At 44.0% G+C, this 19,024-nt stretch overlaps 2 protein-coding genes across 6 annotated transcripts in view; one reads left to right on the forward strand and one right to left on the reverse strand.

Moving 5' to 3' along the window:
* Positions 1–14,915, forward strand: ZDHHC23 (zDHHC palmitoyltransferase 23). Of its 5 annotated transcripts, XM_017858578.1 has the most exons (6): positions 7–203; positions 441–514; positions 735–1,011; positions 5,706–6,413; positions 8,330–8,497; positions 10,342–14,915. In XM_017858578.1, exons 3-6 carry the CDS (start codon positions 869–871, stop codon positions 10,607–10,609), a joined length of 1,287 nt encoding a protein of 428 aa, XP_017714067.1. In that variant the 5' UTR covers positions 7–203; positions 441–514; positions 735–868; the 3' UTR covers positions 10,610–14,915. The 5 variants fall into 5 exon arrangements, with proteins under 5 accessions (XP_017714069.1, XP_017714067.1, XP_017714066.1 ...); XM_017858580.1 differs by lacking the exon at positions 441–514 and having other exon boundaries at positions 1–203; positions 842–1,011; XM_017858577.1 differs by lacking the exon at positions 441–514.
* A 1,147-nt stretch (positions 14,916–16,062) lies between these two features.
* The window catches only part of CCDC191 (coiled-coil domain containing 191), an 88,222-nt gene continuing 85,260 nt past the window's right edge, over positions 16,063–19,024 (reverse strand). The window contains 1 exon segment of the mRNA XM_017858582.1: positions 16,063–17,277. Coding sequence (XP_017714071.1) covers positions 17,079–17,277 — 199 coding nt within the window. The 3' untranslated portion in view covers positions 16,063–17,078.

The following is a 19,024-nucleotide window of genomic DNA, read 5'->3' on the forward strand; positions in this document are numbered from 1 at the left end:
GCCCGGGCAGCGGCGGGCTGTGGTCACAGGTGGGCGGCTGCGGCGAGGGAGCGGCCGAGCTGAGCCCGGGTCCCGGAGACTCTTGCCGTCACGCCCGGGGCTCCGCGTAGCCGAGATCGTGAGACGCGTCTGTGCCTCCGGGAAAGCCGACCCATCTCCCCTCCGCCTCTTTGGCTGCAGTTGCACCTCCGGCCAGAGGGCAGGTAACTTCCCTTCCAAGGTCATTTTCCTGGCGGGGTGGCGTGTGAGGCCCGCCCACGTCCTCCGTATTGGCGGGGGCGGGAGAGGCGTACCCCGTAAGGGGCCCGACCAGTTGAGCTGGACTGCGACCCCGAGCACTGCCAGGGAGTCTAGTGGCATTCCTGGAGCGGGGTCGCCGGCCTCAGCCGCCGAGAGTGTTAGCCGGTGCCAGCGGGCATATGCTTCGCCTTTCCCTGCAGCCCCGAGGCTGAGTTTACACCAGCGCCCAGGCTTGGAGCGGAGACCGCTTGGCCCTCCCAGCCTGCACCCGCAGGTGAGCGCAACCGCCCGCACCCCGGCTGTCCCGGACGCGTGGTCGGCTGTCGCCATAGGAACGGCTGGTGCCCAGACGGCGCCTGCCCAGGCTGGGAAGGGGCGGTGAAGGCAGCTGGGAGCTCCAAGAACCCTGGAGCCCCCTGTGTGGCCAGGCGGAGCCATAAAAGCCTGATGAAAACGGGACCCCTCCCCTCTCTCTTCTCATTTTGATTGCTCAGGCGTTGGAGGTTAAACAGAAAGAGAGGCGTGGACCTGTTTACGAGATGTAAGTTGTTGTTCTTTCCACCTTTACCTTCTGAGGGCTTCTTACGCCTCATGGTGACAGGTGCAAATCAGGACACAGAAGGGCAGTATGAAACCTGTGAAGAAAAAGAAAACCGAAGAACCTGAATTGGAGCCCCTGTGCTGCTGCGAGTACATAGATCGGAATGGGGAAAAGAACCACGTGGCTGCTTGTTTGTGTGATTGTCAAGATCTGGATGAAGGGTGTGATCGGTAAGAACAGAGCATTTCTTGACGCTGGCCCCATCACCCTTCTGAGAGATGCCATGTGTACTTTCAGCCTAGCCACCCGGAATGCTAGAATTTGCTCTTGATTCTATTTCCAAGCATCTAAAATGAGAGTTGGCTTCTATGTCAAGTGTGAGGATTTTATAAAGATGGATTACGCAGTAGGGCACAGCTGTCTGTCTGCTGTTTTATAGGATATTATTTTTCGTTTAAAGAGAGATGGGGGAGAGAACAGGCAGTTTAAAGGAATAGTAGGCAAGTTAGTATAAAATAAAATGCAAGCCAGCAGAATCTGTAAGTTTAAAATGAACACATTAGTTCCAGAAAGTTCCTGCCTTCTCAGAGGTCTCAGCATTTAGAGACTGACTACTTGGGACTGGGTGGCACCTGACCACAGAGGGCCTTGTGGGTTGAAAGATCATTCTCCTGCTGTTAGTACTGGTCTTGCCCCTTGTTTCTGGGGAGGAACTCCAGCCAGAAGGCATGTATCTCCCCTGGATTCACAGTTTTCAGTGTGACCAGCAACACTTGATTGATCGTACTGTATTTGGCTTTTATTTTCCAAGTGATGGAAATTACTATCCAAAAGAGAATTTTAATGTCACTGAAAAAATTTGGTGTCGGACAGTGAATAACCTGGTTTTAATCCATTTTCTGAGTAATTATATATTTTAAAATTATTGTCACATGGAAGTCATAATGTGGGAAGAATAGGGATGTTGGAAACTTGCTTTTCCCATTAATAAGTATTTCTGGTTAAAAATGTCATTGCAAGTGCCAGTTTGTTGACTTAGAGCTGGTACATTAATACAGCATTCCTTGGGGTCTGCAGTGTAGTACTAGCCTTGACTCTTAAAAACCCAGTGACCCCTTTGTAATTCTTACTTGACAGTGTACTGCGTAGTCTTTTTTATGGATGTCTTTGAATATAGATTGTTTAGAGTTAGTCTAAAATCTATACTGAGAAAATAGAGCACTTTGCACTAATGAATGGAGAAATGATGCTGTTTCCATAACCACCATCACTCAAGACCGCAGCTCTTCCATTAACCTTGCTAACTCTTCCTCCCTCCTAACCCTGGAGACCTGGGCTGTCCCCTGAGGCGTCTCCTCTGCTCTCTCTGTACCCCTCTCCTCTGTGTTTCCACTGTGCCTGCCGCTCTCTAGGATTCCCAACTAGTTATCTCCCACTCACCTCCAAGTTCTAGTCTTACCTTTAAAAATTGTCTAAAATCAAAGTTACCTTTCCTTAAACTCTACCTTTTCTTACTAGCCTGTCTTAATTTGTTCAGGCTGCTATGATAAAATACCTGAGGCTGGGTAATTTGTAAACAATGTACATCTATTGCTCACAGTTCTAGAGGCTCAGAAATCCAAGATCAAGGCACGGGCAGATTCAGTGTCTGGTGAGGGCCCTTTTCCTCATAGATGACACCTTGGTGTGTCCTGACACGGCAGAAGGGGTGAATAAGCTCACAGGGCTCTTTTATAAGGGCACTAGTCTCATTCATGAGGGCTCTGTCTTCATGACCTAATCACCTCCTCTGATTACTGTTGCATTGGGAATGAGGTTTCAACGTAATGAACTTTGGAGGGACACAAATACTTCCTATCTCCCTAAAATTCATGTCCTTCTCATGTGCAAAATACATTCATTTCATCCCAATAGCCCCAAAAGTCTTAGCTCATCCCAGTGTCAATTCAAAAGTCTAAAAGTCCAGAGTCTGGTCTGAATATCACCATCCAAATCAGATGTGGATGAGTTTTAAGATCCGATTCATCCTGAGACAAGTTCTCCTCCACCTGTGCACCTGTGAAATGAAACAGGTTAGGTGCTTCCACAATACAATGGTAGGACATGCATAGAATAGACATTCCCATTCCAAAGGGGAACAACAGGAAGAAAGGAGTGTTAGTGACAGGTCCTGACCCAGTGGGGCAAACAATGTTAAGCCTTAATAAGGCTTGACAATAATCTTGGACTTGATGTCCTGCCTTGTGGACACACTGGGCTGGAGGTTGGCGCCCCAAGGCTCTGGGTGTCCCTGCCACCGCAGCTTTGTTGCGCACAGCCCACACTGCAGCTCTTGGGTTGGAGTGCCTACAGATGCCTTCAGCTCTCCCAGGCTGGAGTTGCATGCTAGTGGCTCTATCAGTTGGGGCTCTTGGGGGTGACCCTGTACCCACAGCTCCAAGTAGGCATTGCCTCAGTGGGGTGTCTCTGTAGTGGCCCCACCACACTCACAGCTCCACTGGGCAGTGCCCTAGTGGGGGCCCTCTGTGGTGGCCCCGCCCCTGTGGCAGTCCTCTGCCTCGGCCCCAAGGCTCTCCAGGGCATCCTTTGAAATTTAGGTGGAGGCAGCCAGGCCTCTACAGCTCCTGCACTCTGGATGCCTACAGCATTGGCACCCTGTGGATGCCATCAAGGTTTACCACATGTGCCCTTCAAGGGGTGGCCTCTGTGGCATACCTAGGCCCAGTGGAGCCACACCTGGAGCTGCCGTGGGGCATGCACCAGAACGTAGGGAGCAGAGGTGGCACTCGGCAGTACCCCCTGAAGCCCCATGGGTGCCCTCAAAGCCCTGGCACTTGAGGCTTATGGTGGGAGCAGCAGCCCCAAGGATCTCCGAAAGTCTTCAGGGTCCTTCCATTGTCTTGATGACTGGCACGGGGCTAATCCATACTGATCCCATCCACATCCTTGCTGTTCTCTCCCAAACAGGCTTTCTCATTTGTTACAACATAGACAGGCTGAGAATTTTCCAAGTCTTTTACTCCCCTTTTGATTATGAATTTTGTCTTTAAATTATTTCTCTCTTTGGCCGGGCGCAGTGACTCACGCCTGTAGTCCCAGCACTTTGGGAGGCCCAGGCAGGCAGATCATCTGAGGTCAGGAATTCGAGACCAGCCTGACCAACATGGAGAAACCCTGTCTCTACTAAAAATGCAAAATTAGCCAGGCGTGGTGGTTCTTGCCTGTAATTCCATCTACTCAGGAGGCTGAGGTAGGAGAATCACTTGAACTCGGGAGGTGGAGGTTGTGGTGAGCTGAGATCGCGCCATTGCACTCCAGCCTGGGCAACAAGAGCAAAACTCTGTCTAAAAAAAAAAAAAAAAATTATCTCTTCTTGCATTTTACCATAAGCATTTATGAGAAGCCATGCAGCACCCTGAACACTTTGCTTAGAGATTTCTACTGCCAAATACTCAGTTTTATCACTCTTGAGTTCTATTTTCTACCAAACAGCAGGACACAAACACAATTCCACTGAGTTCTTTTCCTCTTTATAAGTGGCAAGGATCACCTTTCTTGTAGTTTCCAATCACATGTTTGTCACTTCCATCTGAGATCATATGAGAATGGCTTTTACTGTCCATATGTCTGAGAGCCTTCTGTTCATTACCTCTTAGGGATTCTCTAAGATTGAGACTTTCTCTGCAGCTGTCCTCTTCTGAGCCCTTGCTAGAATCACCTTTGTTAGTTTGTTCAGACAGTCTAGATTTTTTCCCAGCATGCACTTCCACACTCTTCTAACCTCTACCCATTACCTGGTTCCACAGCTGCATCCACATTTTTAGATATCTGTTGTAGCAGCATCCTACTTGTCAGTACCAATTTCTGTCCTAGTCTGTTCAGACTGCTATGACAAAGTAACTTAGGCTAGGTAATTTATAAACAACAGATATTTGTTGCTCACAGTTCTGGAGGCTGTGAAGTCCAAGATCAAGGCAGCAGCAGATTCAATGTCTGGTGAGGCGTCCTGCCCAGCTTCATAGATGGCACCTTCTTGCTGTGTCCTCACATGGTGGAAGGGGCAAACAGGCTCCTTTGGGTCTCTTTTTTGGAGGCATTAATTCCACTCATCAGGGCTCTGCTCTCATGACCTAACACCCTCCTCAAGGCCCCGTCTCTTAATACTCTTGCACTAGGGATTGGGTTTCAGCATATGAATTTTGGGGGCATAAACATTTAGAACATAGCATAGCCTATGTTGACTGCAAAACAGTCAACAAATATTCCGTTCACCAAGTTCAGTGATTTGACTCATACTAGTTTGATCTCCATTCTTCTGTATGTAACCCCATCCTTGCAGGACTAGTCTGCTGCCTGGGCTCATGTCAGGTGTGTGCTGCACACATTTCTTTCCACTAGAAGGCCTGCCTTCCTCCCTCTCCATTCATACACATGCTAGCTAGACATCAGGGTTGAGCACAGATCCCACCTTTTCCGCAAAGACCCCTCTGATGACTCCACCCAGAAGTATTGACGCTCCTCTGAGCACTCCTTACAATGTTTGATCCCAAGAGTTCATTGATTATTGCTGCTTTGTCACTTACCTCATAGTTCTTGAATTCCCATATTGTCCTCACAACTAGATTGTGATTTGTTTTGAGATTCTTATGACTGTACAGGTCATAAGATGTAAACATTACTTGCAGCATGTGTCTATACCTATGTATTTGTTTAGGGGAGAAATAACCTTAAGTTTTAAACGTCTTGTTCCTATTTTTAAAAATGACATGTGGATCTGAAAAGCTTAGTTTTGTAGTAAGGAGGTGAAATGTTTGGTCTTTGGTAGCTGTAATCGTTTATCCTGCTGTTTGGCATTCAGTGTTCTATAGCTTTTAATTCAACAAACCCACATAAAGTCCCTCCTCTTTGTGCTTTTTCTGAATAGATGGATTACATGTAAATCTTTACAGCCAGAAACTTGTGAAAGAATCATGGATACAATTTCTGATCGCCTCCGAATTCCTTGGCTTAGAGGAGCCAAAAAAGTGAACATCAGCATCATCCCTCCGCTTGTCCTGCTGCCTGTCTTCCTTCATGTGGCTTCCTGGCATTTCCTCCTGGGGGTGGTGGTTTTGACCTCCCTTCCTGTGCTGGCACTGTGGTACTACTACCTCACTCACAGAAGGAAAGAACAGACCCTGTTTTTCCTGAGCCTCGGACTGTTCTCACTGGGCTACATGTACTATGTGTTCCTGCAGGAAGTGGTCCCCAGAGGGCGTGTGGGTCCCGTTCAGCTAGCTGTTCTTACCTGCGGGTTATTTCTGATACTCTTAGCCTTGTACAGAGCCAAGAAGAATCCAGGCTACCTCAATCCAGCAAGCAGTGACAGATCTCTAAGCAGCAGCCAGCTGGAGTTGCTGAACCGAAAAGGGCAGGAGAAGACGAAAGGGTTCCCTGGGACAGACACGTCGGGCAGTCTCAACAATCGCACAGCAAAGGATGACCCCAAGGGCTCTTCCAGGATGCCGGCTGGAAGCCCCACCAAAGCAAAGGAGGACTGGTGTGCCAAGTGCCAGCTGGTACGACCAGCCCGGGCGTGGCACTGCCGGATATGTGGCATCTGTGTGAGGAGAATGGATCATCACTGTGTCTGGTATGTTGGAAACATTTGGAGACTTGGAAAGTGTAAATTCATGTAAAACTCGCTAGTTACATTTGATCTTCCCTTGCGCTATCCCAAAATTTCTCTCCTTCCCAGCTTTACACCTTGTAGGTATTTGTGGGTTGTTGTGATCTTCCCACTTAGTCATCAGTTTTTTGCGTTTCACAAATTTAGTTCCTTCAGTCTCATTTCCTGAAGGAGAATAACAGAAAACTTGTGGATTTTTTTTTCAATTTTCTTTTGAACGACTCCTCATTTATCTTCTTTCTAATAGAGAAATATCTACAGTTGAATGATTTTTTTTAAAAAAAGAATTGATCAGAATGTTTCTGCATATGTATAAGCATATTTCCCTGTGCTGTTCCTTTTAAACATAAAGCTGAAGAAAGTGTACCCCTATTTTAGGTGACTCTTTTCCCCTTGCCATACATACATAATCATTTTTGATGCTACCGATGGTTTCCACTTAACATTATTGAATCGAGGTCCTACCAGATAAACTCTCTATTTGATTATTTGCAGAGAAATGGGCTTTTGTACCTCCCAGTTGGCCAGTAACAAATGAAGGTACATAAGGCCCTATAAAATATGAAGAGCAATGTTTAAAGATGATGTTGCAGCTTCACTAAAAACATCTAAACTAAAGGGAGTATAGTTAATTCAGACATGAATGCTGTGAGTAGCATGTTTGCAGGTTTATTGCTCTTCAGGCAGTCGTGATCAATGAGTTATGCTTTTCATGTCTAGGATTCTGGTCCTGTAGCATACCACCTCCTCCTCAGAAGCGGATGCAGGAGAGGGTGAGGGTGCAGAAAAGGCTGAGAGGCATCGACGTGGGCCTCAAGTGCATGGCTCAAGTGCAGGGCAGCTCTTTTCTGGGTCCTTGTCTTTAGAAGTAAACAGGTGTTTTCATTTTTAGATATTCTCCTTCTATGTCTTCATCACTTATTATTCGTGTGTGCGTGTGTGTGTGTGTTCCATTTACAAATGCTGGTTTGCAGAAGGCTCACCTAACAGCAGGTCTGTGCCCACCGGAGCATCCTGGTATGCAGTGGGTAGAAGGCACTCGCTGTACATCCTGCCCCACAAATGGCCACGACACAGAACTGTTTTTACCTGCCAAAGAGCCTGCAGGTTACCAAGTTGTTCTTCCCCTCACCCTGTGTTTCTCACCTCTTTGGGTCTTTATCTTACTCTTCATATATTGTACATGAATTTTCCCATAATCTGTAATACTTCTGATTTAGCATTTTTACGTTTTCATAATTCTATTTAGCTCCCTTTCCTTAACATGGTGAGGACAATGTTAGCTCTCCATACCTGGGTAGTACTGATATTTAGGAAGATTTGTTAGGCAGGTGCTGCTTTTTACTTAGTCTTGTCCTTAAACTGACGATATAATTCCACTTTGCAAAGAGCAGTGAATATAAGACTGCATCCCTCAGTGTGCAAGTTTTTAATTCCCTAAAATCGCAAAATAAGAGAACTTCTTAATAACTGTAATTTACACTTTCCCTATTTAAAACCTTGTCGTGGCTGGGCACGGTGGCTCATGCTTATAATCCCAACACTTTGGGAGGCTGAGGTGGGCAGATCATGAGGTCAGGAGTTCAAGACCAGCCTAGCCAACATGGGGAAACCCTATCTCTATTCAAAATACAAAAATTGTCTGAGCATGGTGGCACATACCTGTAATCCCAGCTACTTGGGAGGCTGAGGCAGGAGAATTGCTTAACCGGGACCCGGGAGGCGGAGGTTGCAGTGAGCCGAGATGACGCCGCTGCACTCTAGCCTGAGCTACAGTGCAAGATTCCGTCTCCAAAAAAAAAACTTTCTTGTTTATCATGTAAATTTTATTGAGAACTCTTAAACATGTTTGCTTTTTTATTTCTCTATGCTGCTTTGAGGATAAATGGCTGCGTTGGAGAATCAAATCATCAAGCATTTATACTTGCCCTTTTCATCTTCTTGCTCACCTCGGTGTATGGGATCACACTGACCTTGGACACCATTTGTAGAGATAGAAGTGTCTTCACAGCTCTCTTCTATTGTCCTGGAGTTTATGCAAATTACAGGTGAGCCGTGGATACCACAGTACGGAGGCCCCCTGGGAAGTAATGGGTGTTGCCATGGACAGGGACTGTTACTTCTTGGTTAGGAGTTCTCAACCAAAACATAGGCCAGGCTATGGGAATGCTGGGTATCCCTGAAATTGCCAGCAAAATTGTGCACTGGTGATGTGTGTTTTTCTAGGGTGCTGTTAAAAGGATGATTGACCTTTAGAAAGTGAAGAACTAATTCTCTACAAACAGGACCAGGCCCAATCAGGGACTTCCAGAGTCCAATGACCACTCACAGGCTCAAAGTAGCACCAGTGAAACTAAAACAATCCACACAAACTAGCAGCCCCAGGGCACATATGTGCCTATTTTGTCATAACAATCGGAAACCTTCTCACTTTACCGCTGCTTTCTGCTGCTGTTTAGTCCAGTCTTAATTGACTGCTTCCGACCCTTTTGAGATGTGCTCAGCATCTCTATAACCTTGCTTTTCTTTCTGACCTCTCTTGGTTTTTCCTGTTCTACTTTCTTTCTTTTTTTAATCACCACTGGTGATTACTATGATATGTAGGTCAGTATTTCCTGAGGCCCCTTTATAGATTGTGAAGATTTCCAGGCCATGGCAAAAGCTGGGATTCTTCAGCTTCGGCCTCAGCGCCCCTCCCTGAATGCCGGCGCCCCCCCTCTGCCCATGCTGTTTATTCTGTTCCCTTCATCATCGTCTCTGACATAGGCGCTCTGTGGTGTCTGTGGTTTGGTCCTTTTCTTTCTTCTCACTCTTCATTTTCAGAACAATCCTTGCTTTCTCTACAAAGTATCCCTGTGCGGCATTTGTTTTTATTAATCTGTGGACAGATATCCCCTTTGTCATCCTAGAACCAGACACCTATGGGCATTATTAGAATAGATTGGTCCTCGTCAGAGTAAGTTTCCTTCCCCGCTGTGTGGAGAGTATCTCCAGCGTGTCAGATTCTCCGCTAACGCTGCAGGTGAGGCCTGTCCTGAAGCACAGCATGTCTGTGCACTCGGTGGGGAGGCGAGGGAACCGAGGAACGCAGTCCTGCCATTGCTTCTCCCCCTGCTCTGTGCAGACGATTCACAGCACCTCATCTTTTTGGTGAGGTCCTTGGATTTAATAGTCTCTGAGGTCCCTTCAGCTTTACAAATGAAGATTCTGAATGAACTTATTTCCAACTAACTCATTCGCGAATGTTTGAAAATCATCAGATGGCAGAGGCTCACTGGCAGCCTGTCTCATTAGTGAGCCTGAGAGGAGCTTCCCTGCCCTGTGTGATTGTGTTGGGCTTTAGGAGGGTGAATTTGGAATGTTACGGTCGGTGTTCCTACATCCAAGTAAGCACAGGGCTGCTGGTGTTGGGAGTCACCGTGGTCTTTGCATTCCTCAGCACTGGACTGGAAAGAATGGAGATTAGTAACTTTAGCACTGTCCCGCGGTATCCACCTGCAGCTTCCTAGAGGACATTTATAGCAATCCCTTGGTGCCTTTGTTTTCTCATGAGTTAGATATAATTTACGAATTACTTGTTTATTTAACAAACAAGTGTTGAACACTGTTAGGCAGTGTGCTGGGTGTGTGGAGGGTACAAAATGCAAGGAACAGTCCCTGCTGTTCTAGTGTAATCTACTAGAAAACAGGCACCAGTAATTATAGAATAAACACGCACATTCTCCTGCTTAAGCAGGTTATTGGAATTCTGAGTATCTTCCAGTTTGGAGGGTTGGGGAAGATGTCAGAGTCTTTAGTAATAAGTAAAAAAATGTGTAAAATGTGAGAATGGTGACAGTTTTCTGAATGTGACAAAAACAGCAGCCCTGACCAGCCTTTTCCCCTCTCCCAGCTCGGCTCTCTCCTTCACCTGCGTGTGGTACTCTGTGATCATCACAGCAGGCATGGCCTACATCTTCCTGATCCAGCTGATCAATATCAGCTACAATGTGACTGAACGGGAAGTGCAGCAGGCCCTCCGACAGAAGACTGGGCGCCGGCTCCTCTGCGGGCTCATCGTGGACACAGGCCAGTACAATAGGGGCTTCCTACGGAACTGGCACCAGTTCTCCACCCTGGGCACACGTGCATTCCACCACCCTGCCGAGGACATTGTCTGAAGTGCCTTCTGTGTGGCTCTCTGAGGGATGATGGCTCCTCCTTCCGTCTCCCTTCCATTTTACACTTCAGTGTCCATTTTTATCCCCAGTTTCTTAAAGGCATTATAGGGCCATGCTCAGGTTTAGAGACTGGAGTGGGAAGAAGTTAATTTTTCTGATGCCACAACTTAAGAGACTTTTATACTGAAGCAGAAAAGTAGAGCCATTCCTTTCTAGTCACCTTTTTAATTGACTCAATTGCCTGAACTTGAGAAGGATGTGGATTGCTAATGCACAAATTGATAGAAGCAATTCCCATCCATTAGTATGGGGGAAAGAGTTTTGGATTAGGATAGTTTCTAGTCCCTCTTTCGATTCTTAATAGCCATGTGACCCCTAGTTGAGTCACTTTCCCAAGTCTCAGGGTCATCCGCAAAGTGGGGTACTGATGCCTGCCCTGGCTACCTCACAGGGCCGTCATGAGGGTCATGTGAGGGATGATGGATGTGGAAAGCACTAAAAAACAACTCAAGCACCATGGAAATACAAAGTATTAGGAGAATATTGTGACAGAAGAAAAATGTTTGTAGGTTAGATTATTGAAGCCAATATGATTAGGGTAATCAGTTTTCAGCATATACCGTGTTGTACAGTTGTGAGAATTTCTCCTTCTTAAGTATTAGACATGAACTACTCAAACAGAGAAGATGACCAGATGGATTGACGCTAAGTTGTCTGATCTTGAAAAGACAGTTGACAACAGTTATAAAGATAATTATTGCTAGTGTAATGTACAGTGGCCATGAGTTTAGGTGATGAGTTCTTCTATTTATTTTTTATATATTCTGCTTGGGTTTCTTATAAATAACTCCAATAGGCATCCATGTGTTTTTCCTCTTCCCATGTTTCACCGGGTAAGGTGCTAGCACACTTGTGACTGCGGCTGGAAGAGGAGAACAGACACCCCTGTGGGGACGCTTTACTCTCTTTTCTGGTAGGAAGGCTGAGTAACATCAAGGGCTCGAGTATTTTCTTCATGTATTTCAAATGCTGTCAGTTATAGCACTCAATTGTGAAAATCAGCCTTCTGGCATTCACATTATTCCGATATGAACTTTGAGGAGTTGAGTGACATCTTCCCACTTAACTTGCACATTAATTCTCAATTACCCCTCCCTAAATAACAGTATCTCACTAGGAGAGAAGAAACAGGGTATATGTGGTTTCCACTATTAATGGATTACCATTCTTCCCTGGCTCTTCCCACAGTAACAAGCTGTTTCTTTAATCATATCTTAAAAGTGAAAATGTATAAAAGATTAAATATTTATGTACAATGGATTATTCTGCTACAGAATTAAGATGAGAGAATTTCAGATGAGGAAAATACCCTTTTGAAATGTTGGTTTTGTACATGTACTGTTTTGCAATCCCAAAGATAATTCATGACTCAAATTTGCCTTGGCTTATAGCTTAATATAGGGAAAATACTGCCAGCGTTTTCAGTCATTCTGTGCATGCTGCTTTAAGCAAGAGATTTATATTTGTTGAGAGGAAATATTGCTACTTCCTGCACTTCCACCCTCTGCAGCCAGCACCATCCCTACTGTTGCCATTAATCGGAGCTGTCCTTAAGATGGTCACCATATTCTTATTCAGGCTGTCGTCATTTTCCCCAGAGACGGTTTGTTTAACGAATGATAGGCTCTGTGCCTGGGGATGTTAGCAGACTCTGAGGTTTGTACAGTGATACCTTCTCCCTGGCCCAGAGCTGAATATTCACCTAGAATTAAAGTTGGATATAACAAATTTCTTTCTGTACAGGTTTTAGATAAGAGAGATAGTAATAATGTCAGGGACAGCATATGTGGGCAGAAATTGGTAGTCGTGCTTTTGAATGTCAGCTGTAGAGCCAACTCTGATTATCTAGCCGTTGATCATACAAATTCATAGAAACATTAGTATAGTCAGTAACTTTAGCTTCTTGCCAAATTGATCACAACAATCTAAACGTGATGTGATGAAGATGAGTAGTACAAAGAGACCAAAGTCATTTGGAGAATTAGGAATGATTACCATTTTTTTTAACAACTTACCTCTAATAGGGTTACTTGGATGAGCCAACTCAGCTTCCTTCCCATGGATAGGAAGGGACTCTCTCTTTATTATTCAGGTTTATTGGCACGAAGATACTTGTTTTAAGTTCCTTGAGAACCCATGATGGACAGTTTACAGAATGCTTAAACCTGTCAAAAGACCAGTAATTTTTTTGGGAAAAAGCCTTCCCAGGCGTCTGTACTGAAAGGAGCAGCAAACAAGGGGCTAATCCGTGAGCAGTGTTCTGTAGGCTCTGTGTCATCTTTGTTTTATAGGACTTTGGAGCCTTTTATGATCTGGAACTATTTGAGGGGTTTCATTATAGGCCTTGGTTCTCTCCAGAGGCCAGGTGAGTTTATTGTGGAATCTTTGAAAGCACAAGGCCTCTGAATGAATCAATCCCAGGGAAGCATTTGGTGGTGGTGACAGTGGAGGATTGTCCTGTGAACCTATAAATCAGCAGTCTCTTGGGCAGAGGAGCAAGCCCCTCGAACATGATTTGAAGCAAGCAGGCCCTCTTCTCTCATCTCACGTCCTCAGTCTCTGTTAATGAACATACTGGATGTGGAGTTTAATAAATTACCTACAATCATCTGGCCACTTAGATTATTATCACACCACTGTGGACTGTTCCTGGGGGGAGAAGAATACACCGATTTGAAAGATTCAAGGGAGAAAGAGTTAAGGATCACGACTGCATGAAAGAGGAAAATCCTTCAATATTTAATATGTTTCTTATGATACCCACAGAGTACTTTTATGGTTCCAGCTGAGTGTTCCTGAAATGAACTGACCGTTAACAACGCCTCTTTGATAGGTTACCCTGATGCTGCTAATGTGAAGCCTTAAGTGTGTTTCCGGGACAACGTGCTGCTTATTTCACCTCAGCCACACGTGTATGTGTTTAGGATATTGTAAATCTTTGCTATCTAAGTAGTGTTTTCCTTGGTGAATGAAGTAAATGTTGTCTTCAAGTGTACCATCTGCCTAGCAAAAAATTGCTACAAACTTTCTCTTACGCAATAGTCCTTGGTACTTCTAATATTTTTAGCAAGAGACAATTTTCTGTACTAGAATCTTCCACTGCCAGAAAACACAGTGCCAGTAAGGTTCTACATACTACTGACCATCTGCTTAATAGACATGTATTTCCTTTGAGTAGGACATTAGCTTTTTATTATAAAGCTAAAACTAGTATAAGCAAAAATATAACATCTAGAAGCACAGTTTTAGCCAGGATGTTTAAAATTAAAGTTTTGTGAGATTTAAGGGTCTTTTTAACCTAGGTAAGTTTATATGCCCTAACTTCATTGTAGCCATATTCTGGTACCTTGCATTTTGAAAAGTAGAGGTTTCTTAAGCAAGCAATGGATAGTAAGAGACTTTTCCTGAGGCACCTGTTTGGAATCTGGTTTTGTCAGTGGCAGCTTGACATGTGCACCCTTTTTGTATTAAACACTGCGAAGGTGATGCAGGGGAGCAGGAAAGCCATGCTAAACTCACTACCGAGTACAATTCAGTATGTTCCTGTGGATGTTTGCTGTGACTAATATAAATTTCTTGCAGTATCAGCTACACTTAATTATGTTGCTGTAGGATCAGCAGCAGGTTAAAGACTCAGCGGTTAGTGGAAACAAATGTCTTAGAGGCTGCACGATGTCCAGGTTGGGCTTGTGACTTATTAGTGGCCTAGCCTTCCTGATGGCACCTTGACAGTGAACTTCTAGAAATTTATACTTAAAAGGCAAAGCTTTAAAAGCAGAGCTAGTCTATTCTAGTTATTGATGCAACTAAAATTCTGTATTTCTTAAGTTAGGTCACTGACAAGATGGCACATGATAGAGCCTGCAATCTCAACTCATTGCGATCCTAATGGTCCGGGTGATTGGATGGTTTGAGTTGTTAGGGATTTTAAGCTTTTCATTTTATTGCATATCTGGGTTGGATGTTAGACTAAAGGAAACCCAGGAATCTTTACCTGATGTTACATTTAGTATTTAATGTAACTGGTCTAGCAACATTAAGGGGGATTTCTGAAGCCAACTCCGGAGGCTGTGGGCTGAACATTTTGCACTGTTTTTATATACTTGTATTCATATCCTCTTATCACCTCAGACTCAGACACAAGGCCTTTTACATGGAAATTTTACAAATTACTGCCATTTATGTAAAATAATGTCCTGTGACCAAGTTGTTTAAATGGAAAATAAAGTGCTTTCTTTAAGGAAAATAGCTGGTGTTTCTTGGAGTGTCTCCTGAAGTCTTTTGATTTCCGAAAACCCTGCATTATACCTGTGTTGCCTCTTTGGCTCCCTCGATGTCCCTATCCTGTGTATCTGTCCCTAGCCCTAAACTGTTATGTTCCCAGTGGCAATTTCTCCAGTTTTGTGGGTCAGGGATACTGCTTGTTGGGTATCAATTATGTTGGGATACATTATGTTAGCAGTAACATTTTGAAATATACCTTCATGATAGTCCAGAAAAAAACAGCATCAAAACTATTTCCATTGTATCTCTTTAGAAGGCTCTGTATTCGGTAAAAAGTCTAACTGGCTCACTCGGAATATGGGCTGCTAAAGACTTAATTTCTAGTTGATGTTTGAGGAGAGGCAAAAATAAAGCTCAGATAGAAAACTTAAGCTTTGTGGGATTTATTTAGGCTTCTGGCATGTTTACCTTTCCTTATGTACAGGCTTGGCATTTAAAGAAAACTGGTGGCTGGGTGTGGTGGCTCACGCCTGTAATCTCAGCACTTTGGGAGGCTGGGAGGATCACTTGGGCCCAGGAGTTCAAGACTAGCCTGGGCAACATGGCGAAGCTCCATCTCTACAAAAAAAAAAAAAAAAAAAAAAAAAAAAAAAAAATACAAAATACAAAATGTTAGCTGGGCATGTAATCCCAGCTATCTGAGAGGCTGAGTTAGGAGGATTGCCTGAGCCTGAGAGGTTCAGGCTTCAGTGAGCCATAATCAGGCCACTGTACCTCCAGCCTGAAGCGAGACCCTGTCTCAAAACAAAACGAAAACAAAAAACAAATAATAAAATTGGTATTTTGTTTCCAGGTGCTACTATCAGCCAGTATTTTGTAAGTGTAGTTAGGTATAAACTGATAGTGATTTTGATGGAAAGTGATATATTATGAATTACTCTTAGTTACATTTTTAGAGGCCATTAATCTTGAAAAACAGATTTTTTTTTAAATGACAACTGTATAATCATATTAAAGGAAAAGCTGTGGGAACAGGCATATCATAGAATAAATAAAGTTCAATTCAAGGTGTTTGGGTCATATCACACATCCTCCATGGTAAAAGGAGGATGTAGCAGGTGGTGCAGCTAGATACCCTTTCAAGGAAGTACGAGACAATAGCAAGAACATTCACTTAACCACAGAATTTTATTTTGCCAACTCAAATTTTCAGCACACCATAAGAGTAGTCATCTCAGGACTGCATAGGACTTTCATTTTACCATATGCATTTATGGGCTACTTGAATTTGTCATAATAAACGTATTTTATAATGAAAAATTATTTTTCTAGCAGGTAATTCTCTAACAGGTCATAGAGCATTTTATAAGTCTTTATAGCACCTTAAAGATGAAAACATTCTTTGAATTCAAGGTAAGTATCTCAGTATCTAGATCAAACTGAGCTGAGTACTAGAAGACAAACTGAGTGTATTATTCAGCAGTTGCAGTTGGGAGCATCAACAGATAATTTAATGAATTGCTAGACTGTCATGATAGAGTTATTACCTTTTAGAATTTCCTTCATGCTTATCAAGGTGCACTGAAGAGAAGTATCTCTGGTGCCTCAGTTTCTCTGAAATCAGGATAAGCTGCTATCCCCTGCAGCAGCAGTGTAGAGAACATTTGCATACATGGTCTGCCATCAGGGGTGGTTAAAATGGACAAGGTCTGGTAGGGTGCCTGTCAGTGATGCTAATGTACTAGAAGACTGACTGCCTTGGCCTCCTTTCCTTTTCTAAGTACTCACTACTTTTTATTTCTATTTAATTAAGGTCACATTTATCAACAACTCATGTTAAGCTATATGGACACGTTTTTCTTCACAGGCTCAGTCAGGCAAACACTTGTCCTTTTTAAAGTTTACTATGCTAAAAATATATAGGATATATTTGAACAGAGGATCTCTAGAATATTCCTTTGGATGATCCCACTGTGATAAATGCTACAGTGAATGACTAGCAATCCAGGAAAAGTCAAAGAAGGAAATAAAAATTCTCAAAATAATTCCTTTGATCTAAGAAGTAGCGCATAGAGAGTAAACCAGGTGTATGTATTTATGTGTGTGGGTGGGTGGAGATAACACACATATTATGGACCAGTCGAGCTTCCCGTCCTAAGTATTACACTAATCTGGTTCCATTGGTTCACAAAAGACTTGTCTTACTCAAGGACCAAGTATCTGATTGCTGGTACAGCTCATGGTCGCTTCCAGGCACCTGGAAGTCTGGAAGAATTTCAACTACCTTCCTACGAAGTTGCTGTCGCCTTTCTTCTTTCACTCTTTCCTCTTTCATAAATTTTACAAACTTCTTCCATGTCCGAAAGGTGATCCAGAGGATCCTCCTTTAAAGAAGGAAAAAAGTGAAATGCTGAGAAAAAGTTGGCTTTCCATCTGTAGCACATTAAGAACTTTATAAAAATAATTCTTATGTTAATAAAATGATGTATAAAAGGCGTGGAAATCACAATTGGGATTATGATAGTGTGAAATGCTGTGAAGAAAATAAAGTAACAAAAGGGAATGAGAGTGACTGATAGGTTATTTGTATTTGTATTTTATTTTATTTTATTTATTTTCTTTGAGGCAAGAGTCTTGCTCTGTCACCCAGGCTAGAGTGCAGTCATGCCATCTCGGCTCACTGCAATATCTGTCTCCTGGGTTCAAGCGATTCTTGTGCCTCAGCCTCCCAAGTAGCTGGGATTACAGGTGATCGCCACCACGCCTGGCTAATTTTTTTGTATTTTTCTTGGAGATGGGGTTTCGCCATGTTGGCCAGGCTATCTTGAACTCCTGGCCTCAAGTGATCTGCCTGCCTTGGCCTCCCAAAGTGCTGGGATTACAGGTGTGGGCCACTGTGCCTGGCCAGTTATTTTTATTTTTGATTGAGTGGTCAGGGAAGCTGAGGAGGTGACATTTGAGCTTAGCACCAAATGGCCTCCAGTAATGCAAGCTACGAGGCACACTCCTGAGTTCATCTGATTACAGCCTACATATTGTGCCCATGCCAGGACCAGTGATGCTGGCAAGGGATCCAGAAACTACAACCCTCAACGCAAAAATGATGGAAAATTGCATGCAGAATGTGCCAAAGTTACAGGCATCGAGGCCCCAGTGTGTAGACATATTTTAAAAGCCTGCTGGTAACCTCCCCTCCAACAGCGGCAACAACAACAAAGAACAAGTCTTGAATATCAGTTGAGAAAAAGTACCCTAACATCAGGTTCTGGAGACATGGTATGGAAGACTGCTTGTTTAAGTGAGTGTCTCCGCTGTCACAAGGAAGCATGCCATGGCCTTTTAGGATTTATTAGTGTCCACCACAGCTGAACACTAGGGGCATCAAGGTGAGCCAGGTACTGTCTGCCCCAGGATAGGCTGAAACAGGTGACCAGAGTTTCCATACAGTGGGAAGGTACAGCAGTAGAGAGCAGCACAGAGGACTGTGCATTCTGGTGGTGAGGAGCAGACGTTTTTGAAGATGGTGTCTGAACTGAATTTTTGTCAGGCAAAGAAAAGGCTTTCCTAGAGGAGAGCACATCTTGAGTAAAGGCAAAGAAGCAAGAATAGCATGCCATGGTGTGGGTGTGGAGTTAGTGCTGAAACAAAGTGCAGAGTAGTTAAGCTTCTATTTTTACAACTATAGGCAGGGATTTGTTCTGGCCTCTTGATTTGTTCTGGCCTCTTGACCATCTGAGGAAGTCCCAGAATGCACATCAGTCCTCATTAATTTTATGGCTGTTGGTTAATATTTTTGACAATGTTGATTTTTGTTGGTGGAGGTACTGCTTTAAAAAAAGGTGTGTCTGGGTGCGGTGGGTCACACCTGTAATCTCAGCATTTTGGGAGGCTGAGGAGGGTGGCTCATCTGTGGTCAGGAGTTCAAGACCAGCCTGGCCAACATGGTGAAAGCCCGTCTCTACTAAAAATACAAAAATTAGCCTGGCGTGGTGGTGGGCTCCTGTAATCTCAGCTACTTGGGAGGCTGAGGCACAAGAATCACCTGAACCTGGGAGATGGAGGTTGCAGTGAGCCACGATCAAGCCACAGCATTCCAGCCTGGGTAACAGAGTGAGACTCTGTCTCAAAAAA

This window comes from Rhinopithecus bieti, unplaced genomic scaffold (genome assembly GCF_001698545.2).
Source record: "Rhinopithecus bieti isolate Rb0 unplaced genomic scaffold, ASM169854v2 scaffold_45617, whole genome shotgun sequence".
Classification (NCBI taxonomy): domain Eukaryota; kingdom Metazoa; phylum Chordata; class Mammalia; order Primates; family Cercopithecidae; genus Rhinopithecus; species Rhinopithecus bieti.